Consider the following 11,589-nt stretch of genomic DNA (forward strand, 5'->3'; position numbering starts at 1 on the left):
ACTAGGATTAGGGTGGGGTTTAAACCCCCACCCTGGCCTGCATTGTCCCTAGCCATGGTGTGCCTGGAGGGGGAGGGGGAAGCAGCCTTCACCAGGCTTTTTCCCCCACTTGCTTCTCAAGGGGCAGGTATGTTGCCAGACCCTGGCCCCTAGCTAGCACTCTGAAGCAAAGGGCAGGGAGTGGAGGGGGGAGGGGGGGGAGAGAGGACTGCTTGTGTGGACTACATTTGGCTGTTGACACTGAGATTTTCAGTTTCCCTCTCCCTGCTTCTTCATACTCTCTGCAGCTGACAGGCACTGCATTCATTGCAAACCAGGTCATTTCTCTCCCCTCTCAGCAAGCCAGCAGCCAGCATGGAGCTCATCAGAACACAAAGGTTATCAGCCCATCAAGAAAACAAACCCTCTCTCATTAGTTTAAGCTCTTCTTACACAACTTTTTGGAAAGTATTTTTAAGGAAGGACAGAGGGACATTACCAGCTGACCTGTTGATTAGCTCCAAAAAGCCCTAAGTGAACACTGTTCTGTCTGCTTTTGTTGTAGTGAAATTGGAGACACACACACATAGGACATTTAACAAGGATGTGGTAAAGCTTGAGAGAGTCCAGAGAAGGGCCACCCATATGATCAGAGACTTGCACGACAAGCCATACAAGGATAGGCTGAGGGACCTGGGACTCTTCAATCTGAAAAAGAGAAGGCTGAGAAGAGACTTGGTAGCAGCTTACCGTGACATCAGGAGAGTACATCAAGGGTTCAGTGAACAACTGTTCACCAGGGCACCCTTAAAACTAGGAGTAATGGCCACAAACTCCTGAAAGATCGTTTCAGGCTCAATATTAGGAAAATTTTCTTCACAGTTAGGGTGTCCAGACTGTAGAATAAGCTCTATCCAGAGGTGGTGCACTCACCTACCCAGGAAATCTTCAAAAGGAGACTGGACAGTCACTTTGCTGGGGTCACCTGACCCCAGTTGTCTTTCTTGCCTGATGCAGGGGGCTGGACCCGATGATCTTCTGAGGTATTGTCCAGCCTTACAATTATTGAATCTATGAATAGACACCTCTCAGCATTAGCTAGCATGGGGGTGGCATGACTGTGACCAGATGCTGGCTAGGGCCTGAGCTGCTGGGGTCCATGCTGTGGGAGAGGGGAGGGAGGGTAGGGATCCTGCTTGAGCAGTGATGGGGCAAGGGGCAGGGGGAAGCCAGGCAGACGCTGCTGTGCCTGCAGTCTCCACCTCCTTCTCAGCCAGCCAGAGCTCTGGTTAGGGAGGACAGGAGTGGGGCCAGCTCTGCTTTCTGGAGCAGACAGCCCAGCCCAGCCCAGCCCAGCCCAGCAAAGCATGCTGGGCGACTGATTTAACTTGAGTGAGGAAGGGGTCTGAGACATAAATTTCATAAACCAGTTTGACCCAAATCAGTTAAGTCTGATACTACATTCAACCAGGTTTATCTTAAACTAGTTGTGGCCATTTTGAAACAGGGTTATGTGCACTGAACTTCTGTTCTGTTACAGGTTTAAACCAATTTCTGATCAGTTAAACCAGCTTATGTGTAACTTCTGTCCCTAGCCTGCCCAATTTTCGTTCAGTCCTTTTGTGTGTACGCTTTACAATACAGATTTTAATTACGTGATCATGTACTGTTTTTCTGTAGGATCTTGCCTCATTCAGGACAGAAGATGCACCCAGTCTGGTTATAAATAAAGTTGTATAGTGAAAGGAGGTAGCTATCCTGTTTACTAGAACATCTGCCTCGTTTGTTCCAGGAATTAAATGCTGTCCTGGGGAACTGGGGTGTCTCCGTACCTCTGCCACAGGGTTGTTAGGTGCTCATTTTGTATTTCTCATTTTCCGGGTGACTTTGGGACCAGATTTACAGCTATGTAGGAGACTCTTTGATGCAGCTAAAGTCAATGAGATCTGGGCTTTGAAATTCTTTAGTGCACCAAAATGTTGAATTTTCTAAAATGTCCGGTTTTAAGCATGTCAGATTGATCTTCTCCAATCAGTGCATGTTTTAGATCAAGTCTGTCCATCTTCCAAATAGCAGGGGCTGCACATCAGTGAGGGCTGCATACTGTAAGGGCCACACTAGATGGAGCTATGGATCGCTGGGCTGTGTGCTGTGCAGTAGGGCTGTGCGAAACAGCAACGTTCTGCTTCAACACCCATTTCAACGAAACAGTGTTTTGTTTCAAGTTTTGTTTAGTTTCGAAAGCACTGTTCTGTTCCATTTCAATCAAACGATTTAGGTTTTAATGCTGTTTTGACGTTTTGCCGATAAGCTATAATGGGGAAACACAAAACAGTCTATAACTTTCTTATTTCTTGCCTGATTGCGATGAAACTTGCAAGGATGGTAGCCTCTTCTGAGGACACAAAGCCTGCCAGGTTTCAAGGAGATAGGTGCAGGGGTTTCTAGGAAGCCACCTCAGACTGCTGACAAGCAGGAGCTGGGGAGCAGGAGTAGCATCCTGTGATCTGGCAGGCAGATGGGGTGGGGGGTGGGCCCACACCCCCGGAAGGAGTCCAGCAGAGCCCCCGCAGCCCTCCTGGGTGTGTGTTCGGGCCCCTGATCTGCCTGCTGGATAACAGGAGGCTGGTGCTGCCACTGGCCCCAGGTGGCAGAACCAATCTTCCCAGCACTGAGTGTGGGCTGCACCCAGCACTGTCCCAGGTGGCAGGAGCAGCCTCCTGTGATCCAGCAGGCAGATCAAGGGCCCACCTGCACCCCCAGGAGGAGTCCAGCAGAGCTCTGCAGCCCCCCTGAAGGTGTGGGCCCCCGATCTGCCTGCTGGATCACAGGAGGCTGCCCCTGGCTCCTGCGTGTCACCACCCTGCTGGCCAGATCACAGGATGCTGCTCTTGCCGCTTGGGACCCAGTGCTGGGGAACTGAGCCCGGCTGGGGGAAGTGCCTCCTCCAGCCTGGCTGAGTTCCCAGCTGCTGGCAGCGTTGGGGAACTCAGCTGGGCTGCAGGAGGGGCTTCCTCTAGCCCGGCTGAGTTCCCCAGCGCTGGGATCAGCTTGGCGCTCTCCCCTGTCTCCCACCACCTGGCTGGCTGCTTCAAAATTTGAAACGTTTCAAAACATTTGAAATGTTTTGACTAGCCTCATTTCATTTTGAGGTTGTTTTGAAGCCCTTTGTTTCATTTTGATTTCACTGTTTCAAGCTCAAAACGAGTCAAAACAACTTCGAAATGAAACAGCTGTCGAAGCTTTGCAGACATCCCTGCTATAGCACCACACATCTGCACTCCCTTCCATGCTGTGTACCCGCAAGGCCCTGGACTCACCTCCCACTCCCTGAACTCTGTGCTGCATTGCCCTGCCCCTGAGAGAGGGGCAGTGAGTTGCAGCCAAAGAAGGTGGGGTGGGGGGGAGCCCAGAGCCCTGTGGATGGAGAAGCCCAAAGCCCCGTTTTGCTGTTGCTTCTGGAGTGATAGGCAGAGCAGCAGCTAAGCAGGAGCCCGGGGGTTCACAATTTAACCCCTTGCAGGCCACATGCAACCCACAAGCTGCCAATTGGATAGACCTTCTTTAGATCTAAATCATTCTTTGCCTCAAATCCTTCTCTGAAAAAAAAGAATACAATTGTGACCTAATTTTAGAGTAATTTTGGAATATAAATGAATTAACCGTTATCAGTTGCTCAAATAATATGGAGAAACTATCGTAGAAATCCTTCTGAGGATGATTATGTCTAGATCAGGGTTTAGCTCTGAGCTCCAGTGACATATTTCAAATGTTGAGGATAAAAGGAAATGCTGAATACTTGTTCATTCACAGAGCACTGCCCCTTTTGTGCACTGAGTAAGGTTGGGGTCCTGTAGAAAAATAACATGCAACCATATAATTAAAGATAGAATCGTTTGATCATGTATAGATGATTGCACAGCTAATAGCAATTCTGGCATTTCCAAAATGTGAGTCCTTGGTTTCACAATTCTTATGATCTTATAATGAGTGTCATTTAAAAATATTAAATCATTCTACTGAAGTGGCAAAAGCAGTCCTTGATGAGTTTTCTACCTACTACCACCTCTTTTCCCTCTGCAGAGGAAGAGCATGCTCTGTCTAAGAGCTCCTCCTACCTGGGGATATCATGGATAAATCCTACAGGAATGCTCTCTAAGATCATTAAGGATATTCTAACTGATCGTCCCCTACACCATCATGTCCATAACTTCCTAAGAGGTCTCCAGTTGCACAAGGACTACTATCAACAGAGCCCATTTTCTATCTGGAAAGGTAATCCCAACCAATCAGCATCCTCACACTGGGTTGCTATATTACAGACTTTTCAAGCGTTGCCTTCTCAAGAAAGGCAACTGAAGAGGTTTCCAAGAAAATTTTAAAATGACTTGTCTACTCTTCTTCTTCCTCTTTACCTTTTTTTTATGACACTAATCATTTTAGGGAGCTTTCTGCTGCCAATGTATTCTGGTGTTCTGGAGCCAGTTTTGCTTTCTCCATAACCATCCAGCCTTTGGTGCCACACTTGGGGAAGTAGAAAACAGTTTTATCTGTGTTTATTTCCTTTTCTCAAAGCAGTTGCTTTCTCCAAGATGTTCCTTTTTCTTAAAGATGCCAGCAATCTCTGGTTTTACAAAGATCACTTTTAATGCACAGAAAATGTTATTACTCATATGTGCTCAAATTTATAGTGCAGTGGATTGGATAACTGATGTGGGGTCTGTCCCTGGGCTGGATCAGACCCCATGCACCAGGATTAGGCCTTAAGCCATCTCCTTTAACCCCTCACCACAGGATCAGGCCCAATGCCGCCTCCCTGGGGCTCTGCACCCCTGGGGCTATGCTACCCACACCATCTCTGGGGCTCTGCACCACCCGCACAGCCTACTTGGAGCTCCTTGCTGCCTTCTTTAGTTCTGTACTGCCCACACCGCCTTCCACAGCTCTGCACTGCTTCTTTCAGCTCCGTACTGCCCATGCCACTTTCCTGAGGCTGCATACCTGGGGTCCTACACTGCCTCTGCTTGGCCCTATGCTACAGTATCAGGCCCTACACCACCTCTAGCCAGGCCCTGGGTGTCCAGCTGGGGCCCTGGGCCATGTCTGGATGCTGATCCAGCATGCTATCCAATCCATGGGCTGCCCACAGGTCTGGAAATTTATCTGTGGCTGAGTGGTAACTACTGCCACTGCCAAATCTTTGGACCTGTTGGGATCCCTGAGGGCTGGATGGCACGGCTCCATGGGCTGGATCTGGCCTGGAGGCTGGAGGTTAAGCACCCCTGCTATTACCCTTTCCTTCCTAGCTGGCATAAATAGTCACTTTTGCCTCTGCACATTTTAAAATGGTATCTCTGAGGCATGTCTGAACAAACCTTCACTGAGCAGGTTTTGGCTTTTTGGTAGGGGTTGGAGAATAAAAAAAAAAAAAAAAGTATATAAACATCAGATACTTAATACAGGCAGTCCTCGACTTGCAATGTTTCGAGTTACAGCATTTTGCACTTATAATGTTTATAAATTGACACCCTGTTTCAACTTTATGATGTCAGTTTCGACTTTACAATGCTTGATCAGATGTGATGCCATGCCGGCGAACAAGTTTGCTGCATCGCTCATCTCCCTGGAGAACATCTGTCCAAACTTCCTTGGACACTTTCTTTCAGAAAGCAGACAAGACTCCAGAAAAACCTGCAGCTAAGACTCCTGAGAAGACTCCAGTCAAGAGCCCTTCAAAAAGTCCAACCAAGAGCCTTTCAAAAAGTCCACCAAAGTCACCTCAAAGAAATCCTTCCAAATCAATATGATTGCTATTTACAATATAAATACATTCATGTAGCTATATTACTCACCTATAATTGATCGAGTACAAAATTCTGGGATATTTATGGTGAAAATAGGGTATTGGGTCTTGGTTCAGGAACCAATCCCCCATTTATAACATTGTTTCTTATGAGAAAATTGGTTCTGAGTTGCAACATTTTGACATAAGACACTGTTTTCAGGAACCAATTGTGTTGCAAGTCCAAGGACAAAAGCCTGTACAAAGCTCTGTGAAACCACTAGAATAGATTTAATGTCATAATCCATTACAAAGAATTACCAGCCTATCAGCTCCTTCAGGAAAATAGATTCTGAATGCTTCTTTGGGGGGAATAAAGGTATGAGTTTTCATGGGATAGATAGGAAAACCTTCAGAAATGTGTTGTTCCACACTTTTATAAAGAAGGACTGAGGGAGGAGTTAGGGTTCTGCCCCTTCCCCCCCCTTCCCTCCCCCCTGCCCCAAGAATGGCTTTTTAAGCCTCAGTTTTGTTATTGCTGATGAACATTATGGGGGAAGTAAAGATTAAACACTGAGTTTAAAAACCTCCTTTCTTTAGTCAGTTCTTTCAAAATAAGTTTGATGCTGCCATGAGACAGCAGCATTCCCAAGGCAATCAGATACAATCAGATTCTTATTTCTTCTCTTTATGTATAAATTGGAAGAGAATAATCCAGATGAACTGTAAACTAATAGCTAGAATTACCTGCTTTTTAGATTCTCAGCTGGATGTGTTCCCTAATCAGCTGACACCCTCAGAAGATGACCTATGTCTGGTAGATGCTGCATATTTCATCAATACCAGTTGTCAACCACTCTTGAGGAAAGAGAGGAATGTGAACATCATCCTGTCATTTGATTACTCCCTGAGCACAGCATTTGAGGTATTTGATTTAATTTTTCTTTCCTTGAGATCATCATTTTTTTAATCATATTGTTTAACTTGACTACAATTATTGAGGAGCTGTCAAGACTGACAAATGCTAAATATGGCCCTACTCTTAAATCTACCGTCTTTACCTCACAGGTACCATCCTTTTTATAAAATATACTAGCGTAAAAACCCATAAAAATGATGGGCATAAATAGGTTACTTGTTACAGAGTATCACATTTCTGTAATCCACTGTGTCATTACCAACTTGAGCTGTTCTGCCTGGTTCTCCTTTATACAACGGGTGTCCATCAACGTTTCCAAGTGTCACCTCTAAATTGCTTTGGATGTTTCTTCTGACATTGATGATTTTCCGTGCATTTGGATTCAATCTTCCACATGGTCCATGAATCATACATCTCGTCATAATGATCTTTGCGCAACAGGCAATGCACTATTGTACGATCAAATGTTTGTTTCAAAGTTCTGGTAATGCTCGTTATTCCAATTTGTCATCAAATCCTGCAGATACTCTGGAAACAGTCTTCTTGGAGGCAGAATCACTTTACCCTTATGACAACAACTCTGGAATTGACCATCTGACGGTCTTTCAGCTTGAAAGTTTAAAGAGTTACAAAATTGGCACACCACGTTCATCAATCCACAACTATGTTCCTCAATCTCTTCTTCAGTGAATCTATTGTTGTCTACTCTTTCAGCCTGTCTTCTATTGCCTGTGCAAACACTTTGCCTTTCCATTGCATCTCTTCTACAATGTCCTCTTTGCTAACTTGTTTCATTTTGCCTTACTCTTGCCATTCTTTCTGCATTCAATTGCCGTCTATTCTGTGCTTCACCTTGGTAAGGGTGTAACGGGTTAAGATAAAAGTAAGGGTGTTAAGGGACAACTTTTGCTCAGATACCGAGAGATACACCATAACTAATTGAAACCAATCACTAGAAATCCAGAAAGATGAGCGCAAATGTTTTCTTGAGCATGGCAGACAGAATGACAAACACACAAACAAAGCAAATTATTATAAAAGATATGGTTATAGTTAAAATAACTCTTATTTTAGTTTAAGTCCTGAAGGTACAGACTTAATATATCTGAGATTCTTAACTTTGTGAATGCAGTGCTCTTTCTACAAATCCACACATACAAATAGAAAGTGAACTTAACTAGAGAATTAATCTTCATGAGCATATTGTTTGTAAATAAGAAAAAATAAAAATGTAAGGCTTATTTTAACCATAGTTATATGTGGGGAACAATTAGCCAAGACTGTTTCAACGGGCTTGCAACCCTAAAGACTTTTCAAAATTGGGGCAAAAATAACAAATTATTTTTGTCGCATCAGGAGAAAACCAGTAAGAATAAGTTTGCATTTATAACCGTCATCTGGCCAACATGGCTCACAGGCTCTAACAGACCCACAAGTCAACTACGTAAGCTTACATAAAAATAAAAAACAAAATAGTTCATCTCATAACACCACTAGATAGTTAACAGAAGTAGCTGTGTTAGTCTGCAGTCAGATAGAGGCCTTGGGGCCCCCAAGGTGATAGAGGGAGTGGGGCGGGTGGGGGGGGGCAGGGGCTGGGGTGAATAAGACTCCAGGTCTGGGACAGACCATGGGACTGAGCCATGGGAGGCTTGTCTAGGAGTGGGGAGGGGGGCTCCCGTACGCTAGCTGAGTGTCCCTTGCCCATGCAGTGGCAGAATGCATAACATAGCATCATGTACGCCCTCCCTCACCATAGGGGCTTTGATCTGCTCCCCTCCTTCCCCCACTCCTTCCTTTTCCTCCTCCACAGATTTATCTGCTGGGTGCTGCTCTACACATCGCTGGGCTGCATTCCTGGCTGCATGCATGCTGCAGCTGCGCATTTGCATGTGGCATCCCAATGCAGCACTGATATATCAGGGCACCTCTAGTCTGTCTTTGTCTGTCTGTCTGTGTGGCCCCTCCACTGTCCCTTCTGCTGCAGCAGCCCAGAGCCTGTGCTGCCCTGCAGCTCCTCTGTACTACCACCGCTACCCAGCTGGGTGGGCTGGAGGTGGTGGTGGCAAAGAGGAGCCCAGGTGCAGGCTCCAAAACCACGTCCGTGATTAACATGCTAAAAAGTAATGCATTAATTGGTTCTTGTGTTAATCACGCATGTTAACAGCGATTAATTGACAGCCCTAATAATAAGTAATGTGAAGGGGCATCAAATTACAGTGTATGGCAGCCATATAATGTTTCATCATGTCCATAAAACTGTACCACATTTTTTTTAGTTTTGGCTAAGTTTCAGTGTCTAGTTTTTTGGGGTTTTTTTTACACTTTTAGCAACTGCAGTTTTAACTGGTTTAAATATTTCTACTAAAAGATGCTTCTTGCTTGAGAACTCCAATCATGCCTCTCTTGTTATAAAAAAAAAAATTAATCTATTAACCAGATGTTTTAAACAGAGTATATGTTTGCAAGGGCAGATCCTGAGAGGGTGCAGCGGCATGGTTTTATCCCTGTTTTGGACCACGCTGAAGGAGCAGCAGCTGAGATCTATATTTAAGTGCCTGAAGCAGCCAAGTATTCTGCCTCCTCTTGGTTCTCCCTCATTTCACCGTTGTGCCCAGCAGCACATCCCTTCCCCTTTTACTTCCCCTGTCTGCCCACCTCTGGCTCAGCCAGGGACAGGAGCAGGCAGTGTGTGTTGGAGGGATGAAAGGGGAAGGAAGGTACCACTGAGCATGGAGGAGAAGAGAGGGAGTGCTGAGGGGCAGAGCTGGGTTTTTACCTGCTTCAAGAACTTAATCCCTGGCTGATGTCTCTGTGATGTTGTCTACCAGCCTGCCGGGGGGTGGACGAGGGGCAGGGGCAGGGGGCGACTGGGAATGGGGGAGTGCAGCCACCCTAGCAGCTCTGTTCATTGCTCCTGCACTATTCTTTACAAAATCCTGGATCTGCTCATGTGTTTGCTGTTTATTTCTCATTCAATATATTAATCTCTATTACCTTTTTATATTCCCAAGATAGGCTAGCTTTACTTTTGTTGCTCAGTTTCTAATGTTGTCCCTTCTGTGGTGATATAGGCCATAGAACGGACTGGGCAGTACTGCTCAAAGCAGGGAATACCATTCCCGAAAATTGTGCTGAGTGAAGAGGAAAAAAGGCATCCGAAAGAGTGCTATGTGTTTATGGATGAAGAAAATCTAAAGACTCCCATAGTTCTCCATTTCCCACTGGTGAACAACACATTCAGGAAGTTCAAGGTACCTGGTAAGCAGCTTGAATATCAACAAGAGAGAATTATTACTTGGCTTATTACTGTTGCCAACCAAATGGAAAAACTCTTGGGTACTATAGCTGGTACCTTTTGGAACTGAAGTTCATTCTTTCTATTCAGTGTGCTCAATGTATGCAGTGGGGCAACCAGATGTCATGACCATTGCTATTTCCCATTTTGTAGCAGTGAAGGTATAAATCTGTAAATACTATTTACTTAAGTAACTCAGATTTAGGTAGTAGCAGGACCTTGATCACTGTAATCAACTCTATCCCATGTGGATGTCAAGATAATAGACGGCAGGACACTGAAGGCTTTGGATCTTCAGAAGAGGGGATTCTGGCATCTTGGAATTATTTGCATGTTTGATGTTGATGCCAGATATTTTTTGCCACTTGTTCTTGCCTCAAGTAAATCCAGTGTTGAATGGACTATGGTCAACAGAAATTTCTTCCATGGCTGGTGTAGAGAATCCTGCACAATTTTTTGTCATTCATGGGAATTGACAGTGTGCACTCCTCAGTCACATAGGTCCGTTGAATCTCCCAGCTGTTCCAACAGCAAAGAGTAAAATGGAAACATTTTTATATCACAAGAAGGAAAATTTACTTTCTCTAGGTTGGTACCTTCATAGATGTGCAAGCCTACTTAATGATAAAATGTCACTCTACATTTCCTTTCAACATTGAGCAAATCAAGTTGGTTTCCCTTTTTTACAGGGGTGGAACGCAGTCCTGCAGAGCTGGCAGAAGGAACAGTGCCTCTTGCTGGTTGCTGCTCACCTTATAACTTGCTGAATATGACCTACTGCAAGGAGGACTTTGATAAACTGCTAAAGCTCACTGACTACAATGTCCAGAATAACAGAGACCTGATTCTGCAGGCTTTCCGCGCATCCATATCACGAAAGAAATGCTGCAGCAACTGAAATGGCGCAAGCCTTGGGAGTTCTTCCATGCTATGCATTTCCTTTAACATGACAATAAGGAGAATTCCTCATGATCATGACGTGATTTAATGCATTATTCATTAGATGTACAACATAAAAATGCTTCAGATTTAAAACTCAGTTCTTTCTAATATTACACTAATATGGTCATGAGTCTTGACCATGAAGTTAGAATTTTTATGTAGGAGTGGCTGGTTATTTAATAAATAGATAGTGTGAATCTCAGCCAGATCTACGCTGACCATATGTTACTATCCAACAGTGACTTGCAGAAAATAAGTTGGCATTCTGTCCAATGGTCATGCATCCAGGTCACAAAAACACTTCCACCAGTGACACCTTTGTTGGCAGTCGCAGCAGAGACTAAGAAGTAAGCAAGCCATGGAGATGGAGAAATGTGTTAAAACCAGAAATGGATGCTGCAGATTTGAAATAAGGTGAACTGATGATGTTAGAAAAGTATTCCCTGCTCCTGCCCATCTGGTGTTTGGCTACATGGAGAACTTTATTTTCTAGGCCTGTCAAGCCCCCACCTTTCCCAAGTACTAAAATTAATTTTAAAGAGGGAGAAGTAGGTCTGAAATTGGATACTATCAAATGTCAAGTCCAGGTGCAGCATCTTCAGTGTTTCTCTGTTTCTTTCCAACCACAGAGCTCATACAGACTTTAAATTTAACAGTTGTAAACAGTGA

General features: G+C 44.7%; 1 protein-coding gene across 1 annotated transcript in view; it reads left to right on the forward strand.

Annotated features, from left to right (window-relative positions):
- Positions 1-10,890, forward strand: part of LOC102385224 (cytosolic phospholipase A2 delta-like) — a 53,939-nt gene extending 43,049 nt beyond the window's left edge. Inside the window, exons 18-21 of the mRNA XM_025216041.1 lie at positions 4,088-4,254; positions 6,520-6,686; positions 9,755-9,941; positions 10,668-10,890. Coding sequence (XP_025071826.1) covers positions 4,088-4,254; positions 6,520-6,686; positions 9,755-9,941; positions 10,668-10,876 — 730 coding nt within the window. The 3' untranslated portion in view covers positions 10,877-10,890. The remainder of the gene's footprint in view (positions 1-4,087; positions 4,255-6,519; positions 6,687-9,754; positions 9,942-10,667) is intronic.
- Positions 10,891-11,589: the final 699 nt, after the last annotated feature.

The sequence above is a fragment of the Alligator sinensis genome, unplaced genomic scaffold (assembly GCF_000455745.1).
Source record: "Alligator sinensis unplaced genomic scaffold, ASM45574v1 scaffold314_1, whole genome shotgun sequence".
In the NCBI taxonomy this organism is placed as follows: domain Eukaryota; kingdom Metazoa; phylum Chordata; order Crocodylia; family Alligatoridae; genus Alligator; species Alligator sinensis.